Source organism: Abramis brama, assembly GCF_963993115.1.
Source record: "Abramis brama genome assembly, chromosome: 21".
Classification (NCBI taxonomy): domain Eukaryota; kingdom Metazoa; phylum Chordata; class Actinopteri; order Cypriniformes; family Leuciscidae; genus Abramis; species Abramis brama.
In genome coordinates, this window is record NC_139983.1 from 32,110,083 (window position 1) to 32,131,519 (window position 21,437).

The window sequence follows — 21,437 nt, forward strand, 5'->3', positions numbered from 1 at the left end:
TTAGCACTCCTTTTTGCTCTTTCAATCTCATAACATATACGTCTACATTCCGTCTGTTATCACGAAACCCACGACACAACAAAAACACAGCTCCAATCACAGCGTCCTTCATCCTCTAGTTAGTGGACGTTGTTGAATATCACACTTAAATGTCGTCACCGTTGGTCGTCTTACGTCACTTCAGAGTTCCTACTGACGGTATGAATGCAACCAAGACAACGGCCCTAGGGGAACATTTAGTTCTCGGGGGGCCGCCCTGGTGACTAGTTCCCATAACTGAGTCACAACAACCCGGTGTGAAAGCCCCTTAAAAATAGGGTCAAATTAACCGTTGCTCTGTGGACTATGCAGATATTTCTCATTTTCAAGATGGTTGTGTGAATTCACAGCGCTGACCAACAGAAAACTGCTTCAATCTGGTCTCTGTTTTCGTCTGTACGTCACTACTCTAGATTAACAGTAGACAATGGGCCTTTTTTGCCTACAGAATTGTAACTGACCTTTCATTAATGTACTTGACATTACGTACTGCACTTTAAAGGAATAGTTCATTTCAAAATGAAAATTCTGTCATCATTTACTCACGCTCAAGTTGTTTCAAACCTATATGCACTCTCAGAAAAAAAAGGTACAAAAGCTGTCACTGGGACAGTACCCTTCAAAAGGGTTCTAATATGTTCCATTTAGGTACTAATATGTACACTTTTGGTACCAATATGTACCTTAGTTTGAGGGACTAAAACTTAGGAGTTTTCTGTTAAAACGGTGTCATGTTAGCGGCCCCTAAGTTAATGACTAATGATCGTTGCGACGGAAGTGAATCAATCAAACTAACTTTAGCTGGACAATAACTTTATTCTAGAGCTGCTGTAAAGCCAAAACAATCTCTGTTACTTTAATTTCCTATTATCAATGTAAAGCCGCTTTGGAACAATCTACATTGTTAAAAGCGCTATATAAATGAAGATGACTTGACTTGACTAATATGCACTCTTTAGGAACAAAGGTGTACCTTTTGAAAAGGTACTGCCATAGTGACAGCTTTTGTACCTTTTTTTCTGAGAGTGTGAGTTTCTGCTGAACACAAAAGAAGATATTTTGAAGAATGTGGGTAACCAGACAGTTGATGGACCCCATTGACTTCCATACAGTAGGAAAAAATACTATAGAAGTCAATGGGGTCCATCAACTGTTTGGTTACCGACTCTTTTTGAGATCAATTATCTCATTTTGCTCAGACATCCCTACTTCTCCCTCCCCGTCCACGTTCCCGGCGCTCCTCCTCGTCTCCTCTCCTGGCTGGCGGCAGTACCTGGTCAGCTGTCAGCCTGGATCGAGTGTTGACCGCTGTCACGCTGAGAGATGCGCTCTGATGGCCTGTCAGAAGGAGTGATGAACACAAGGTAGAGTCGCACGGACAGGTGCACAATGCAGATCAAAAGGCAGGAATAATTTGTAGGTGTTTTGTGAACCCTACAGTCCTCTACCGACTTTATTTACTCTACCGATTTTGTTTATTTCTGCTGCATAATTAGAACAGAACACATATGTGATCCTGGACCACAAAATCAGTCACATGGGTAAATTTGTGGAAATTGAGATTTATACATCGCATGAAAGCTGAATAAATAAGCTTTCCATTGATGTATGGTTTGTTAGGATAGGACAATATTTGGCCGAGATACAACTATTTGAAAATCTGGAATCTGAGGGAGCAAAAAATTCGAACCATTGAGAAAATCTCCTTTAAAGTTGTTCATTTGTGTTCGCGATTGTGCTGCATTCACTAACAAAAATAAATATTTTATATATTTATGGTAGGAAATTTACAAAATATCTTCATTGAACATGATCTTTACTTAATATCCTAATGATTTTTGACATAAAAGAAAAATGTATAATTTTTATCCATACAATGTATTGTTGGCTATTGCCACAAATATACCCGTGCGACTCGTGACTGGTTTTGTGATGCAAGGTCACATATCAAGATCAATCATTTGTGTGTACATTTCATAAAACAGATAGTTCTGGCTTGAAGGGGATGCTTTCTGCGTCCTATATTGATTCAATAACTAAGTCAGATACTTTAAAATGGATCGCAACCTATGGAACGCACACCAACACTGGCACGCCGAGGGTTAATCGCTGACTCGTGAGCAAAACCGAGAGAGCTGTATGTATATCATTTAGATAAAATACCTCGTACCTGCATACAGATCTACATTTTGAGGTAATCTCTCCTCATGGGAACACAGCTTGTTTATAGGGTAAAGTGTGAGAATTAAAGTGTCCATGAAAGTGCACAGATCATGACATGTATCACACAAGGTAAATCAGTTTGACTGACAGCTTACAGTTTGTTCTGCTGGATTTGTTGCGCTTAGCTTTGAGATAAAAAGAAAAGAGTTACTGCTATACGTTTCTGAGATATTCAGCCAAGTATATAGAGTTGGTGATGTGCAAACTCTGTTCACATGTAGAGTTCAGAAGTGTCACACTGGATATCTGTTATTCAAAGTCTCATTTAAACCTGAAACAAACAAACTTGTAGGATTTTGACATTTAAAAAAAAAAATGGAAAATTTCTTCATGCACTATTTCTGTGTTATTAATCAAATAAGCAAGTTTGTGATTGATCAAGTTTGATCATTAGGTTTACTGTATAATGTGTAAATCTTTCAATTTAGCCGTTATTAAATTTTTAAATATGATTATGGAACAGTGATTAACTAGGAAACTTAAAAATGGCACTTCATGACAAAAAGGTTGCCGACCCCTGGTTTAAAACACACACTAGCCAAATGCAGTAAGTTTAAAATATATAAAGCTTTCACATAAGTTGTGTGAAAATAATAATCCCTTTGTTGTTTTTTAAGCTTGTTTCCTGGAAGGAAACATCTATAGTCTAGAAACCTTTTGCTACACGCCAGCAATTCTGTATTTAGGTTTATTAATTTACAATTTAAGAATTTTCCATAAGATGTTTAAAAATAAACTTGTGTTTTTTAAGCTTGCTGTAGCTCTATACATAATATATATCACTACTGTAAAAAAATGTTTTTATTGTATTTAATTATACACTGCCTGACCAAAAAAAAAAAAGTTGCTGTTTGGATTTAAATAGGCAAATACTTAAGAGTCTATGATTGGATCAATATTGCAGTGATTATTATATGTTTCTAGTATGTTATATGTTTGGAAACAGTTCTTCTAACCCTATAAGTGTTTATTGAGTGTAGCTTTTCATTTCTTACACAACCATGTATGAAGACATATCATGGCCATAATCCTGGATGACAATGTCAATATTCATCAGGCTCAGATTGTGAAAGAAAGATTGTGAGGATTATGAATAATCACTTTCACACATCATTTGTCTCCTCTGAGTCCAGAGCTTAAATTCATTGAAAGTGTTTGGGATGTGCTGGAGGAGACTTTACAGAGTGCTGGACTCTTGCATTGGCAATACAAGATCTTGACCAAAAGGATCCATCAAGAGCTGCATCATTTTTGGTCAAGATCTTGTAAAGCCCATGAAATGGCATAAAAACACTGAAACTCACAGCATCTTGCATGCTATTAACGATTGTCTACAGTGCGCTAGACCAAAAAACACCCTTTTGATTCGTTTTTGTTGCGAAAGTTAAATGCTTACCAAATATGCTGTAAACCGTTGACCTCTGCGTGCGCCCTTGACCTCAGTGCTCCTGCAGGGCTTCAGAAGCGCAGCTCCACAAACACTGAGACTCGGAGAGGAGGAATGAGGGAGGCTCGTGCCGAGCGCCTGAAACCCCCTTTAGCTGCTTAATTACATTTTCCACTTTTCCACACTCACATTACGCTTTCATTCAACCGGACAGAATGGACGCTCCAAAGGAGCAAACCCCGCAGAGGAGCTCTGCCTCCAGAGGACTCTCCTTCCTATCCAGAAGACATGTGTAAAGCTGGATATATGGAGGGAATTAATCTCTGTGTTATAGGAAACTGGACTGGGTAACACTCAATGTATTGTCTGTTTGTGCAGTGGAAAGAATGTCACTCGCTTTGTCTGTCTCACCTCTCCTGATCTTTATTTGTTTATTATTGGGTGTTATACAAGGGCAGGTGGAGACAGGTGAAGTTCAACTCGTGTACCGACAGGTCATGCGGTTCGAGATGGAGTCAGCACGGGTTGTTCTCTTCAGGATTGACAGCAGGCCTTTACATCATGAAGTGATGAGGCAAGACATGACGGAAAATGAGACAATATGATCACTTATTTATTGCATCACCTCTTCATAATGCATTTTACTGCACCACAACTTGGGTTATTTCATAAAGTACCACGCAAAGATCACATCTGACTCATGCATCTGATCTGAAGAGTAAGGAAACCCGGAAATCCACTGAAAAAAGTTTCAATTCTAGATGCTGATCCGCAGCTTCCATCGCTCATAAAACACTCAGTATAGTATTAGCTTATGCTACCTGTTTCTAGGTAAATTGTATCATTTTGAACTTGTTAACTCCTTTCTATAAAATGTCAGATTGTAAAGTATATATTCTGTCATCATGACTGGGCCAAAAGTTTAAGGCTGCATCAGAGTCGCTTCTCACACTAGTGGCTGAGATGGGTCAGAGATGACATTATGTATTACATGTTTTATGTGCCATGAGTCTTTATTTAGAGCAGACACAAAGCCTGCTTAAAGTCCCCTTGTAGTCAATAATATAATAATAATCACCAAAATGACATTAAATATGAAAATATTTGTCATGCCTTAAAATAGCTTGAATGTAACTCGACACCCTTGCCTCATTTAGTATACATGGTTTTATGAATTGCAAATGAGCCTCGCCTCCACTCACTCACACCAGCTCATTGATCTGACATCTTTGGTTCACTGCAGTTTTAAAGAGAAAATACTCAGCAATGGTTTTGACTTATGAATTTGCACATGGTTTGTCTTAAAGCACATTAAAAACACCACATAGACATATAAACAACATTAAAAACTTGATTTTCTCCACAGGAAGACTTTAAGAACAGCTGAAATTCATTTCAATTCTTTAATTCAGTTTTTTGTTAAAAAAAAAAAATTTATTAACCGTAGTTTACATATCAGGGACTAGCAAAAAGATGGGATTTAATGAAGTAACTCTTTATTGACATTTGTTGAGTATTGCCTAATGACAATACAGCACTGCTTCTCTCACCCAGTTGCTTAAATACATCAAGCATATCTATATTTAAAACCACGAGGACATGTTTGTTTTTCAGCTCCTCCTCATGAAAGGACAATCGCAGTTAATATGTAACAGATTTGACTCGAACAATTAAGTTCATTCCATTCTGAGGCAATGTTTACCAAAAGTTTCCTCACATGTTTGCCAGTAAACCAGTATTACAATTTTGTAAGAGCTCACAAATTGTTATCAGTGAGGTTTGTTGTAGTATAGACTGAGTGTATTTGTCCTATATAAGTAGTGTGACATTCGGTGTCTAGCACATTGAGGAGATGCAGACAGGTTTACAGGAACCTTATCAGCTCAGACAGCGAACGCTGGTCAAACAAACACATTCGCATTCCAAGAGCTTGCTCCTCATCCATGCCCATTCATACTTCTCGTAAATCTACTAGAGCAAGCCCACTGCCGTTCCGAAACGCAGTGTTCAGCGCCTGTGATGAAAAGCCCTCGGAAAGCGACACCTGACAAAATAATTTGCCAAGCAAGAGGTGTAAAGGATGTTCAGACTGTCAGATATACCTCTGCATCTTTCCTCTACTGCCCTCTCGGAACAAGTGCTCACTGTGATGGGTCATATTTGCCTTGGCCAAACACCCAAGGTTTACGGGAAGACCCTTTCGCAATATAAATCTTTCTGTCCGTCTTTAAAGTCCCCCCACCTCTTTTATTTCTGCTCCATTCGTTAAGTTCTTCCACTATACGCTCCTGCTTTCCAACTCCCTCTGTTTTTAAGTGGCCATCACTTTGTTTTGTCGCTCTTTGTTTTGAGTCAGCCACGCGTTTGTGACGCATTTCCTTCCATTGTAGCAGGAACCGATTCTTGTAGTAATAACTCTCTCAGAACCGCGGTCAAAGCCACAGTTTGTGTTTGTGTATGGGTAAATAAAAACCAGTTTTTTTTAAGACAAACCTGCTACCATAAACAGTCCTTGTTAGCGTTATAAACGGAGAACATTGTTCAGTAACGGGGGAAGGGCTTGATATTGAGAAGAATGCTTGCATACATCACATTCCTGCTTGCTGAAATAGGTCCTGTCCTCTTAGTTATAGACAGCAGGTAGTGGAAATATAAGTAAATAAAGTATGCCTCATTCCGTGACAGCTCTGAGTCAGTTGAAGACGAGGCCGTATAGGATTTCTCCATTCACAAACACATAAACAAGAAAATGAATGTGAAGTTGCCTAGCTAGAATTTGAGTCTTTCACACAGCATTCATTGTTCTCAGCTCTCCTAGTGATTTATGAAGATATGCTGCTCTCTGTGTTTGCCATATAAATAATACTCAAAATAATAATTTTGCGATACCCTCTGGTACTGTTCGCATCGGTCAAAAATGACCTAATACTCTTTTTTAATTACAATGAAATGATTGTACTATATTTTTGTTCAATAATATTTTTTTTATTTAATATTTTGTATTCTGAGGGGATTTTAAGGTACTAAATTATATTTATGCAGTAATTATAATCCATGTAGCCTATTCCCCTTTTGAGCATGGACCTAAATCTTGAATGCTTTGGATCACAGATTTAAGTTTGGCCAGTTTAAAGATGACACTTGAAAGATTATTGCTGAAGTGAAAAAAGGTTTTAAAAAGTGAACTTGAAAAAAAGTTATACAATTGTACATTCAATGTTTTGAAAAAGGCACAAAATGCCTCTTTTTTTTTTTTTAATAAAATATATATTTTTAAAACTGTGAGAAAATCAAATATATATATCTAAACAAGCTGTGATCCAAATTTTAGGTTGATGTCTCAAAAAATGAGCTTTCAGTGAGATTTTGTTTGGCCGCAGTACCAAACGCTTCCACTAGATGAAATTTGTCTCCCATTCATTTCCAATACAGCCATTTTTGACCACAAACAATAAAACTGTGATTACTTTTTTCAGGACCATTTAACCTTTTCAAATCATGTCCATGTTTCTTGTGTGTGTCTGTTTTCACACAGCAAGTGCCAAAAACTTTACCAAGTTTTGTACCATTCTGATGAAGTAAAAAAAAAACAAAAAAAAACGTAAAATTCTAAATGAAAAAAATGACCGAATAGCACCAGATGGTTAGGGGCATTATTTGCCTTTTCAGTTTTGTTTTTATTATCATTTTCTCTGTGTTAATGCCAAATGCATAAATGTTGACAGAGATGTGCATTTTTATTGGAATTATACTATTTCACCCTTGTTTCCTTTAATAAATCTATTTTACACTAGTAACACAAACTAGTTACAATCAGGACCTTAAAGGGCCCATGATTTACAAGCCATCCTAGGTGTATATGACATTCTTCTTTCAGACGAAAACAATCGGAGTCATATACAAAAAAATGGCCTGGCTCTTCCAAGCTTTATAATGGCAGTGAAAGTCCATTAAAGTGCATCCATCCATTATAAAGTCCACACAGCTCCGGGGGGTTAATATAGGCCTTCTGAAGTGAAGCGATCCGTTCGTGTAAGAAAAATATCTACATTTAAAACTTTATCGACTAAAATAACTAGCTTCCGGCAGACGGCCGTACGCATCGATTTACAGCGAAAGAGTAAACCTTGACCTGACGTATTGACGAACGCGGGAGTGTAGAGGATAGAGCAAAACAAAACACCAGTCACGAATTAGAAGTCTAAAACGAGAATTTTTAAAGTGAAATGTGGGAGGATCTTGAGTGTGTTGCCCAGCTCTGTTTGTTTGAACCGCGAGAGGCGTCAAAGCTTACGCTATTCTTACATCCTACGTCATACATCGCGTCATACAAGTGTTACTCTTTTGCCGTCAGTCAACTTGCGTTAAAATAACGCAAGCTAGTTATTTTAGTCGATAAAGTTTTAAATATGGATATTTTTCTTATACACAAACTCATCGCTTCGCTTCAGAAGGCCTTTATTAACCACTGAAGCCGTGTGGAGCACTTTTATCATGGATGGATGCGCTTTGATGGACTTCAAAACAGAAACCGGCCATTCACTGCCATTGTAAAGCTTGGAAGAGCCAGGACATTTTTTAATATAACTCCGATTGTATTCGTCTGATTCTGAAAGAAGAATGTTATATACACCTAGGATGGCTTGAAGGTGAGAAAATCATGGGGTAATTTTCATTTTTGGGTGAACTATCCCTTAAAGAATAAAAATGTGCCCATTGAATCCCATTAAAACTTAAATTTTTAATCAAGGGCCAGTTGACTTTAAAATAACGCAGTCTTTGTTAATAGGCCTTTATTCTGTTGGCAAGGCTTCAAAAATAGATTTTTTACTATTATTTTTTACCAGATTGCACCATTTTCTCAGGTTTGGCCTATAAAGTAAACACTTGCTTTTTCTGTTTTCTGCTTCTTATAGAGTCATTTGAATAAATAATGCAGCTATTTTTGTGTGGATATGCTGTTGTGGATGTCAGAGTGTGGTTTGTATGTGTGTACTAAAAAGAATTGTGTGCATGTAATATTTGTGAGAGAAAAAATTCTACTGTACCGAAAATCACAAATCCCACCACCACTGCGCCCAAATGAAAGCTTAATGAAAGCTCATTTTTTTATATCAATCTCAAATTTGGAACAAAACTTATTTAGATTTATGGCTTTGATTTTCTAGAACATGTTGTCCTCTAGGCACTAGGGTTAAGGAGTTGCTCATCTTTGTATTATAGTGAAGAAAGCAAGAAACAATAAATGAGGTGAATTTGCAGATGTTTGAATCTCAGCTGTGGTTTTGCTTGGAGAATAATTCTGTTTGGGCCAGTCTTGGGGGATTATGTACAATAGGCAAACCAAGGCCATGTTTCCTACCTCACTGTAATATGATTGGCTTAATCAGTGGAAATATTCTAGCATGAATTAATTTTCTATCCTCTGAGTTTCGTATTCCCTCTAGGCCTGGAATGTTCACATTGTGGCTCTGTTCTGTTTCAGACTGGTAGTTGCCAGGGAAACCTGCAAATAAAATTTCAAGAGATCATTGGACCACTAATCTAGATCAGGTGTTCTAGCCAGTCTGTAATCCACAAAGCACTCCACCCAGGAGACTCCCAGGCAGATCGTGATGTTAATCAGACGCTCGGTGCCACTAGATCTACCCATTAATGCAGGATGGATCCTTTGTGTTGAAGGACAAGCATTGTGGAGCATGAAACTATAATGTTCTGGCATTAGTGTGTGTAAAACTGTTTATGCTACTGTATGTCATTAAAATATGTGGAAAAAAATGTGGTTGTGTGACAAACTGGTTTTAGCTCATTATTAGGCCTGCCAACCCTTTAAAGGGATAGTTCACCCAAAAATGAAAATTTGCTCATCCTCAAGTTGTTCAAACCTGTATGACTATCTTTCTTCTGCTGAACACAAAAGAAGCTGTTAACTTGTTAAAACAAATTTAAACAATTTAATAAACAATTTAAATAAAACAATTTAAAAGATAACTGCGATTTTTTTATCTGCAAAATTCTGACTTTTTCGCGAGTTGTAAATTCCAATTCTGAGGGGAAAAAAAGACTGACTTTTATCCTCAGAATTGTTTATATCTCACAATTCTGACTTATAACTCGCAATTGCGAATTTATATCACGCAACTCTAAGAAAGAAAGTCAGAATTGTGAGATAAAAAGTCGCATTTTACCTTTTTTAATTGTTATTCTGTGGCGGACACAAGCTTCTATAATTTTGAAAAAAATGAGTAACCAAACAGTTGATAGGCCCATTGACTTCCATCGTAGGCCTATAGGGAAAAGAAATCTAAAAATATGGAAGTCAATCGGGCCCATCATATGTTTGCTTACAGACATTCTTCAAAATATCTTCTTTTGTGTTCAGCAGAAGAAAGAAATGAATACAGATTCGGAACAACATGAGGGTGAGTAAATGATGACAGAATCTTCATTTTTGGGTGAACTATCCCTTTAAGTGACGGAAAGTGGCCGATACTACAACAACAAACTTCATCACAAAGAAAGTTTTACAAGCACGTTAAAGATGTGATAAACCATCAGCACTAAAAGTTATATTTGTGCCTTCACTGTATTTACCTCATAGGCCTATTACAGTATCAATCGGCACGTGCTTTCACTGGCTGTTATCAGATTAGCATGATGCGTCTCATATACAATCTGGGTTAATCTGTTTATCAGGGTTGTCGTCATGACTACTGCTATGTTTTATGGACATATGCGATGTAATATAGTTTAACATTCACTTCCATATAATATAGGCCTATCAAAATATCATGGTTATACCATCTGATCTCTACCACTTTTTGGTAGTTTAAACTAGTTTAATAGGTTGCTTATGTGCACACACCAATATGATACATTTCTTCTTTCGATTCAGCTATTTAATTGAAGTTATCGATAGTATGAGACTAGAACTCGCTGCATTAATTTACCCATATAATTCTCTCTTCCCCTGTTTAATAAGAAGAGATCAGGGCTGTGCCAGACAGCGAGTGACGTTCACCATCCCCGGGAACGCGCGTCACTCCTGTTCTTGTTCTTTTCCATAATGCTCATCATCAGATCTGATGGCAGAGAAGTAGCCTATAGAGAAACTCACAAGACAATCAATGACAGATAACATAATGGAGACATAAAGCATTAGGTGTAATGCAAATATAACTATTTGGGTGTATCATAGTCTGTGATTTAATATTATTATTGTTGTTACAATAAGCTTAAGCTACATGAATTCCGCATTTAAGGCAATAAAAGTAGCCTATTCTCGCAGTCTACTCGTGTGATGTTGTAGCGTTGGTTATAGGATCTATACTAATAGGAAAAATGATGGGTATTTCCTGTGCACCAATGTTCATCCGTCCTCTTTTACTCAACTCGGAATAAATCAACTCATTCTGAAACGGACTGTTGCTGCAGTCAAGTGTTTATTTCCACTTTTTCCTGTTTATCATGGTATGCGTTATGCTAAAAGAAATAAAGCTAAAAAGCAATATTGGTATGGTAATAATTATTGGTATAACCATACTGTAGTAAAATTAGTTAGTTATATACACAAAATTCTATTTCTAAAAATGTAATAGCCTACATTTATATAGCCTATCTACGATACCTAGAGAAAATAAACTGGACCCCACTTGAACGGAATCAAACTCAACTAAAAAGTGTTCAATTGATAATTCCCCTCCCCCACTAAACTTTATTGTACCACTGGCGACATCTATCTGTTCTTTGGGCAATAATGATTAGTTTTATTTCATCTGGAGAGAAAATTGAGTCTGAAGAGCCTTTGTGGTAAATATGTTGAAAAACAGTTAATGATGCAACAAAGATTTGTTATCAAGGAAAAAATACAAAAATATTTAATTAATTAAAGAATCTGTATTTCGAACTGCCAAAAAAAGTGTGAGAGGAAAAAAAACTCCACGATGAAGCAATTGCACTAACATGCTCGCACAGCCTATGGTTCAGAGAGCAACATCCGGCCACTTTCTGAAACCACGCGCACCTCTGCAAGCTCTAGCCGTGTTCCGTGCTTGTAGGAACCGTATACATGTGTCCACAGACCACCCAGTGAAAGTTAAAGGTGGGGAAAGAGGGGAGGGAATCCCTGACGCGTCTTTACCGTGCCTTTACCAAGGAAACCCATGCGCGTGTGCTCTGACGCAACTGCCCATTTTTGGAAACATGCGTCAATGGTAGAAACCAACTGTGGAATAGGGGTGGACGCTACAAACAAACAAGTTTAAAACAAATTAAAACACCTTAAACAATTTCTCCTTTGCAGAATTTAATTTTTCATTAAATATTTAAGCCCTAAAACTTCAGAAGCTCTTCAGGGAACAGTAACGTCTGGCATAATGACCCAAAATATACATTACGAAACCCCCATTTTGCTTTGTGGCTTAACAAGGCTGTGACGCGCAGACGCAGGTTGGCGTTGATAAGCGGAGCATTGGAGTAGAGTAGAGCCATTGAAGTGAGTCATCTGTCGACTGACGGGACCTGTAGAAGTAGCACTGAAGTTCACCTAGTCGCCAAAATCAGTTCAACAAAGTCCAGAGCGGTACACTCATCCCTGCGTTGAGTCACTGCTGTGGGGACAGGACTAAACCTGCAAGAGTTCACTGAAGAAAAGTAGGTGCTTCACAGATTTTTCATTTTCCATCTGGTTCTAGCAGAACATCTCAGTAGCGATGATTATTACACATTAGTTTTTCACGGGAACATCAATTTATTGGACTATTAAAGAGACTACAGAATTTGAGATCGCTAACTTCTCTAATAGGCTAATAGAATATTATGCCTGGATTTATCATACCGAGCATTAAAGTAGCCTATCTTGGATATCATTTTTAGATCAGGTGAAAAGGAATCGCTTCGTTTGGAAGTGTTTTTTTGTGCCACTGAAGACACTGATCGTGTGGGAATTCATTACCAAGCTTCTGAAATTTACTCCTGTTTCCCTGGATCATGTACCAGGATTACACCGGGACATACGACACGTCCTCCCGCGGCAGCAGCAGCTCACCGGCGCACCCGGACACCAGCCCCATCCCCGCCTCCAGCTACCAGGTGCCCGAGTCTCCGTCTCCACACACACCTCACATCTGCGGGTTTACATGAACAGGCCTACCGTGTTATCATTATTAACTAACCCACTCTAAAAAATACTGGGTTGTTTCAACCGTTGGTTTAATTTTTTGACGGTTGGGTTTGTCCGTATATTTGACCCAAACATGGGTTGAAACAACACAGCATTTTTTAGAGTGTAACAATATGCACTTAATAGCTTCTCTTCTTTACATTACAGTGCTCACACTACATTACACATACTTCATGTTATTGCAGTAAACATAGCAGTGTGTAATTACAAGCAGCGCCGCAAAATAATAACACATTCTCACAGATTAAAGTCATGCATAAACTGCGATGTAAAATGAGACCAAACTTTTTAAATATCGAGGACTTGCAGGTTGTCGTTTTCAACATGCATTGGCCTTGTGTGCATGTTTTGAAAAGCAATAAGTGTTCTGCATAAAAACCGGACATTCGGTTATTGCATGTCGGGCTATGCGCCCTATAAGCAGAATATAAAAGTATATGCTACCTGTGTGTGTGTGTGTGTGTGTCATATTTTTATTGCTGTGTTTTATCATATCTGATCATTTTTTGAAAAGAACGTGCATGGAGGACACATACGCATCTACGCGCAAAACGCGTAAAATCCTCTCAGAGGAATCCGTCTCGCTCTCTTAATAAATGATTCCCAGAATGGATTTCTTCTTGCTTCCTGCAATCTATCGTTTTGGAAAGATAGCGCACATGTTGGCACTCATAACATTATGTTTCCGTGGAATTAGGCAGATAAGGGCAGCAGTGGCGTGGGTGGCGTGCGTAATGTGAAATAAACCCACGGAGACGAGAGTCAGTGCGCGCGCAGTGGCCGCAGAATGCCACACTTCCGGGACTTCCACATAGCGCTTGCACTTCACTAACCTTCAGAACATGTGCAGTTGCCATTTAGTTTATCTGAAAATACCTTTCATTTATCCGTAGTTGAACTGTAAAGTTTAGGATGGAGAAAAGAAAGCCAATTCGGATTTCGAGTAGGCTACATGGCAAACGTAAAAAAATTCTCTCTCTATAGCCTATATATATGACCATAAGGGCTTTACACAAACTTTGGGCTTATACTTTTTTATGAACTGACTAGAATTGACAAATATGGTGAATTAAATGCAATGGCAGGAGACTAAGGGTTGCGCATTAGGATCTTCCTGTTTGATTACTTTATTAGTAATTATACTTCAATAAATGCATGTTTTTTATAGAATTTATGCGACTTTCTGCATGGACATAAAAAATAAAAAAACTCACTGACTCGCAAATTGGTCCATGTTGAAAGAAAGTAGTAAAAAAAAAAAAAAAAAAAGCTCTATCACACTTTATTCAAAGCTTGCATGACTAAATTGTATCCTTATGTCATGCAACTCACTTTATAATCATTTGTATGTTATCGTAGATGTTAATCACAGTTGTTTTTATAATAATTAGCTACATGTTTATGGTTACAGCTACTGTTAGATTAATTCTTAGGTAGACTATCTAAAGCCTCGACGAGTATTGCGAGTTAATGCAGGAGTGTTGCATTAAAATGGATTATAGCCTATAATGTTTCCAGTGAAGTGCATCTCTTCTTCATGAAGTGTTTTAGGTCATTTGTCCCCGATCTGGTTCTTCTCAGGGAATGAATAAGAGCTTGTGTACCGGGTCAGTTTGGCAGCTTGTTCCCCAGACGCTGGTATTTTAATCACATCTGGAAGGTTTAACTTGCTCCTGTCAGAAATTCCCGAGCATCATCTTGTCTTGTAGGGTTGCTGTTTAAACTCGTGGAATAAACTGCCCCCTTTCGATCCCAGCATGTGTAGTTTTGACTCCTTCGGGGAAAATCAAGTGAAAGGGATTCGGGTGAATTTCAAGAGAAGATAAAGCGCTACTTCTCAACACAACAGAGAATGATTCAACGTGTTTATGTGGATCTTCCCGATCCTTAGTCATGGATGAAATGGGAAACCATCGCGTCAGTTCCTGGTAGTTAGTGGAGTCTTTCGCAATATGCAGTGGGAAGCGATTATACTGTGTTAAAGCAACACTACACCTTCAGTGTAAATACTACTTTACGAACACTGAATCTCAGCTTTTCAGCTGTAAAATAATGCTTGTTTTTCATTCACGTAATGAGCGCTGTTATTTCCCGTAATTCATTCGCCTCCAAATGATTTGCGGTAAACTCTATCTGTAACATGAAGTCAGTTTCCCGTTAAAATCCCACCAGAAATGTGTTGAATGGAATGGAATGTGGAGGATGGAATGTGCTGGCACGAGATCCCAGTTCTGCTTCCCGGCTGAGGGGAACAGAAGAGCAGTCTCATAACCTGATTCAGCATTTGTCAGATGCACATGTTAAAATCATATCATTCAGGTGTATTTTTCCATCGAATATTCAGGCAATGCTTGCTTACAAGTCATTCAATATCACTGTAATATTTTACATGGTCTATCAGAAGTTCAAATATTTCCAAAAATGACTAGCCTTACAAAGTTTAATGATGTTTCTAAATTTATATTAAACATTCTAACTTTATTTAAAACTGAGCATTCATTAATTGTAGTAATGGTATTTAATGTTAATCAGCAATTCAAATAGTTGTTAATGTATTATGTTAATGTATTAAGTACAGAGTTATATTAAGTAACTACATGTACTTACTATAGGGTTAGGGCTTCATTTGGTTTAGGGTTAGTTGCATGTAATTATGCATAATTTATAGTTACTATTGTAACTACTATTTTGACACTAAAATAAAGTGTTACCAGTGTTTCTTATATGTAAGTTATAATTGTGTTCAGTAGGTAAATACAAAATAATTACACAATGCAGTCAAAAAACTCATTCTTGTGCCTCTAATTTAAATAGTTGCCTATGATTAGATTATTGCATAGAAATCTGTTCATCCAACAGCAAGAAAACAGTAGGAATTTAAGTTAAGGCAAATACTGAGGTTTTATTAAACTTACTCTAATATTTGCACATTTTTAATTTCTAAGTTTACAGACAACCTCAAAAGTTAAACGACAGTTTGCATTAAAGACAAAAAAAAAAAAAAAAAAAAACATTCAGCATTTTATTTAGATTTTCTTATTAATGATGCATTCTTAGACGTCACATGCACTTCTAATAAGAGGTTTGTTTCTTGAACGACACAAATCTGTTGAATGCCCACACAGCGGTGATACTGTGGCCCGTTGCATCACCACGGCTATTATTTAAGCCTGGTCTGCTTCTGTCAGGGAGGGTTGTGGGCTTTCCCATGATTCACCGTGAGTGTGTCACCCTGTCGCTCTGGGGGTCAAGCAGTCAAGAGGGCGCAGAGCGAGGCGGCACGCGCAATGATTCATTAGTCTGTGATGATGGGAATTTGTTTGTAAGATGGCTAAAAAGTGGGTGGCTAGGGGGACTGCAGTAACAAAGACCAAAAATGAATCACACAGTGTGTTTAATGTACGGTGAAAGTCAGAGTCTTCTTAATCCACAGTTTCTTCATAAATGTTTGCACTTCAGTTGTGACATCACCATAAAAGAATGGCTTAATCCTAATGCTTTTCTTTCTTCTCCACAGAAGTACAGAGTAGACATGCCTGGCTCTAGCAGTGCCTTTATTCCAACGATTAATGCCATAACCACCAGTCAGGACCTGCAGTGGATGGTTCAGCCCACGGTGATCACATCCATGTCTAACCCGTACTCTCGGCCTCACCCGTACGGCCTGTCTGTGTCCAGCGGCCCGAGTCTCCTCGGACACACGGCTCTCACGCGGCCCGGGGTCATCCGCTCCATCGGAGACGCCCGAGGTCGCCGCAAGCGAGACGAGCAGGTTCGTCTTGCACTTTTCAACGTATAGTACAAAAACACTTTACAATAAGGTTCATTAGGTTCAATGCATTAACTAACATGAACCAACAATGAGCAATACATTTGTTACAGTATTTATTCATCTTTGTTAATGTTAGTAGTTAATAAAAATACAACATTGTTTGTTCATGTTAGTTCATGGTGCATTAACTAATGTATAATACAACCTTTGATTTTAATGACGTATTAGTTAATGTTGAAATGAATTTAACTAAGATTTATAAATGCTGAAAAGAAGTATTGTTTATTCTTAGTTCATGTTAACTAAGATAACTAATGTTAACCAATGAACCTTAATGAAAAGTGTTACCAACACTTTTTTAACATCTATTGAATGACACTATTGTCTTTTTGGAGCTGCTTTACAGCTAAAATGTAGTTTGTTTCATACTTTTGCAACATTAATGTGTTGTTATCTTGTTTATTACTGTGAAGCTGCTTTGAAACAATCTTTAAGGTGAATTCAGGTTGATTAGGACAGTTTTTCCAAGTCATCTCAATGACAAAAAGTGTCCCAATCACCCTGACTTCAAGCGCTATATAAATAAATGACTGTTTATCTGAAGATGCAAGGATTGGTTTTTTTTACATCACAAAGATTTCTGACAAACAACTGGGAAATCTCACTCCTAGTTCTATCTGCAGCTCACCCCAGAGGAAGAAGAAAAACGGAGAGTCAGGCGAGAAAGAAACAAACTAGCTGCGGCAAAATGTCGGAACCGCAGACGAGAACTGACCGATATGCTGCAAGGGGTGAGTTTTCTAATGCCTTTACAAACACACAAGCGTTTTCTAACTTTACTAGCACAATGCGAAACATGTTTAATGAACACCCCAAATGAAATGCCCACAAATATTGCACTTATTTCCATGCAATTCTTAGTGGTTAAAAGCTGAAGACACCCTAAAAAGACACGTTTTACGACCACAGAAGACCAGTGTTGTCTGGCGGGAATGGGAATGCCCCGAGTCCCAGACAATGCTGGCTGTAATTGAACTACATAGCTTTCTAATGGCATCTCTCAGGCTGTCAGACCTGAAACACGAGGGAAGAATGTGCTACAGGGGGTTGGAGGGAAGCAAACATCTGATATTGTTGGAGGAAGAAACCGCAGCTAACCATCAAACCCCACTCACTGCATTTTTTTCCCTCTTCCCTTCCCCCACTCTCTTCATTCCTCACCAAATAAGGAACTGTATCTCCTGTGACAATAACGAGAGCCTTTCTTCTAATGAGTTTCTTTCTTTGTAAATTTAGCATTTGCTTTCATTTTGGTTTCCTTCTTCCTCATAGCTAAATTAATGAGGCTTATCTTTGACAGTCTAGTCATATCAGTCTTTTAACTTTCTGCAGGCTTGGACGGTTGTTTCGAAACACTTGGTTTTGTGTCAAGCGGTCCATGTGAACAGCTCAAATTTATTTGGGAAATACTTGCTTGTGTTTATAGGTAGGCGTTCCTTTAATAGTGCTAAAGTGTTCTGAGAGTTCAATCTGAAAAACGTTTGTGATTTAAAGGTCCCATGGCATGAAAATTTCACTTAATGAGGTTTTTTAACATTAATATGAGTTCCCCAAGCCTGCCTATGGTCTCCCAGTGGCTAGAAATGGTGATAGGTGTAAACCAAGCCCTGGGTATCCTGCTCCAGCTTTGAGAAAATTAAAGCTCAGATGAGCCAATCTTGAATCTTCCCTATATATCGTCATACGGGGAAAGGTTACCTCCCCTTTCTCTGCTTTGCCCCGCCCAGAGAATTTGGCCCGCCCCTGAGAAAATGAGCTACGACCGCGATATTGTTTTTTCCTCGAGAAACATCACGGCTTGCAAACAGTTGCTCAGTGTTTGGATGTACAAATGAACACAAAAGTATTTTTTCAGTTCCTTCATCCGAGTTTCTGAAGAACCAGTGGGTTAATTTTATTTTCTCTGGAAATGCGCCAGGGTACAGTCTTCTCTAAACTACAAAGATTACTGATATAGATGCTAATACAGCTTTAGAACGATAGCAAATCAGAGCAACATGAAAAGCCAACAATGTAGGCTAGCATTAGCTACATGATAATAACTGTAACAGCATACATAAACAAACCAACTAAAGTACCGAATCCAGACACAATATTTTAAACTAAAGCGGAAACGTCCCGCCGTAGCCGCTGAGTTGCAACTTCTTCAGGTGCTTCTCCATCCGGATCAGATTCTGGGTCAAACTGGAAAGTTTGAACTGTCTACGAGCCATTGCGATACATCCACTCACTGTAAACATTAGCAAGCTGGTTAAGGCCACACCCCCACCCTCCACCTTGCCCCGCCTCTCTCCTCCTCATTAGCATTTAAAGCTACAGACACAGAAATGGCACGTCCTAAGGAAAGCTCATTGTGGGACTGGCTCGTAGTGGCTGTAATTCTGCACCAAGGCTGAATTTCGGGACTTCAGATACAGTATTAGGGGACCACTAAGGCATATATAAAAGCATCTAAAAAGCAGCATGTCATAGGACCTTTAATAATTACACTAAGCCATATCGCGTTTTCAGTTTTATTTTCATTATACGTGCGGCACAGGGTTGCCATGTCTGCGTAACAAAACTAGCCTAATGGCCAATCAGAAATAACCCAATGAACATTAAAACTCAAAATATGCCATTCACATACCTAAAATACATATTTTACAGTCACTTTTATGCAAAATGAAAACCACTATTATCATAGTGATCACAAAACTTAACATCAAGCACAGTTTTATCATTGGTAGAATATAAAATATGTCAATACAAGAATGTCAAACCTTTAAAGGGATAGTTCACCCAAAAATGAAAATTCTGTCATCATTTAATCACCCTCTTGTCGTTCCAAACCCGATAGACTTTGTTCGTCTTAACCAGCAGGGGAAAAATCAACCCGTGGGAACCCTTTAATAGCAACAACAGGAAAACCACATACTTGGCAGCCCTCGTATAGGTTTACGTTAAAGACCCCTAATATCGTATAGACATTTTGGGAAGGGGCTTTTGACTAGGGTTAGGAACCAGTTAGAAACCACCTAGAGCACCACTACATAAAAACACCCTGCTGACAATCACAAGCCCAAAGATTATCAGGCAAAATGCAGCATAATCATTCTTTGTATTTCTTTTTTTCATTCAAGGAAACAGAGAAGTTGGAGGAGGAGAAGGCCGACCTGCAGAAAGAAATCGAGACCCTGCAGAAGGAAAAGGACAAGTTGGAGTTTATGTTGGTGGCCCACAACCCCGTGTGCAAACTTCCCCTCGAAGAGCGCCATCAAAACCTGCACTCCCAGCAGTGTGCGCCCCTTCCCCTGACCATGCGCTCCAACCTGGGGCCCCGGGGCCCGATGCATGCTCTCAACCCAGTGGTGGTCAAACAGGAGCCTTTGGAAGATGATGACGATGAGGATGAAGCAAAAACCCAGCATTCAGTCATCAAGCCCATCTGTCTAGGTGGCGGCATGTATTGCTCTGACGGAGACAGTCTGAACACTCCTGTGGTGGCCGCTTCCACCCCGGTGTCCACCCCGAACCACTCCAGCCTCATCTTCACGTACCCCAGCATGCTGGAGCCCGAGAGCCCATCGCCCTCGTCCGAGTCCTGCTCCAAAGCCCACCGGCGGAGCAGCAGCAGCGGCGACCAGTCCTCGGATTCGCTCAACTCTCCCACCCTGCTGGCGCTGTGAAGGACAGCTGGACTTTCCTCGTTCCCGTGGATCTCCAGAGCGTGCTCGGCTAGGGGTTTGAGCGGGACTCCTCCCTCAAACTGGCTGAGAACCCTCAAGGGCTAATTTGCTCGTTTAATTTAAACGTTTCAGAAGAGAGTTTTCGTTGTCGTCGTTTAAATGTACGTGCGAATTCCACTTTGCTGTTTTCGTGGTGAGGTTTTGTAATGAAGAGGGAGGAAAGATTGCGTCATCGCAAGTCGACCGCCTGTTCAGAAGACCTTGATATTCCCTGACTAATAAGAGGCGGGGATTGCTTGAAAATTGCATTCTTGATAGGTACAGAATCAGACATTGGACACTACGCCCTGAAAACGTCATTATCCTTGTACTTGTGACGTGTGAATATTGTCCCATTGTGTTTTGTCTCTTGCTGTTTATAATATTTAGGGTTCACTGGATGAGCCTGACTGCTGAGTGTCGAAAGAACCATCCTGTATAATAAAATGCTGACCTTTGTTGATATTTTGTATATGCGGCACAAGCACTAAGATAATTTGCCAAATTTACATAGCTTTTGTTATGTAAAGTAAACAGAAAAAAAAAAAAAAAACTTTATAGCATCAGCGAATCTACTGTCAGGGATTTTTTTGTCTGTGTCAGTGAGCCATACAAGCATTACTAGAAGCAATTGCACACAGAATATAACGGTGTACATGAGGGAAACTCCAGCCATATTAGGCTCTGCCTCTAACCCTGACATGGCAATACCGCTTTTGTATTGGCGCACACTGTGGTTTTCAAATAATAAAAAAAGAAAGGAGCAAACTATGTATTACTTTTATAACATGTACTTTTATGTCTCGACTGGCCCTTTTTTCAGGGTACGGTTTAAAGCGAATCAATGACATCAGCCACATGAGCACTTCTCCCTGAAACACTGGCTGGCTTTGATTGCCGCACTTGAGAACAGATGCACTTTGTCAGCAACATTACAATCGAATAAGACACCATTCCTTACAGTGATGGAGTAAACGGGGAATGCAGAATGATATTGAAAGTTTGACGCAAATGCATCAGACGCTGAAGAAAATATACAAATCGCAATATTTTTTTGAAAAGCATTCC

The 21,437-nt window shown here is 38.9% G+C and overlaps 1 protein-coding gene across 4 annotated transcripts; it reads left to right on the plus strand.

The window, feature by feature from the left end:
* The first annotated feature begins 12,134 nt into the window (after nucleotides 1–12,134).
* On the plus strand, nucleotides 12,135–20,927 carry fosl2 (FOS like 2, AP-1 transcription factor subunit). Of its 4 annotated transcripts, none has more exons than XM_084096119.1 (5): nucleotides 12,135–12,301; nucleotides 12,524–12,739; nucleotides 16,348–16,602; nucleotides 17,274–17,393; nucleotides 19,785–20,927. In XM_084096119.1, the coding sequence occupies exons 2-5, from the start codon at nucleotides 12,638–12,640 to the stop codon at nucleotides 20,328–20,330; spliced, it is 1,023 nt and encodes a 340-aa protein (XP_083952245.1). In that variant the 5' UTR covers nucleotides 12,135–12,301; nucleotides 12,524–12,637; the 3' UTR covers nucleotides 20,331–20,927. The 4 variants fall into 4 exon arrangements, with proteins under 4 accessions (XP_083952245.1, XP_083952246.1, XP_083952247.1 ...); XM_084096120.1 differs by having other exon boundaries at nucleotides 17,286–17,393; XM_084096121.1 differs by having other exon boundaries at nucleotides 12,647–12,739.
* The last annotated feature ends 510 nt before the right edge of the window (nucleotides 20,928–21,437 follow it).

Bases quoted from the DNA above. Each gene is read 5' to 3' on its own strand.
- fosl2 (XM_084096119.1), top strand. From the start codon at position 12,638: ATGTACCAGGATTACACCGGGACATACGACACGTCCTCCCGCGGCAGC. The intron at 16,603-17,273 runs GTTCGTCTTGCA...TCTCACTCCTAG, and splicing joins GCCGCAAGCGAGACGAGCAG to TTCTATCTGCAGCTCACCCC. The intron at 17,394-19,784 runs GTGAGTTTTCTA...TTTTCATTCAAG, and splicing joins TGACCGATATGCTGCAAGGG to GAAACAGAGAAGTTGGAGGA.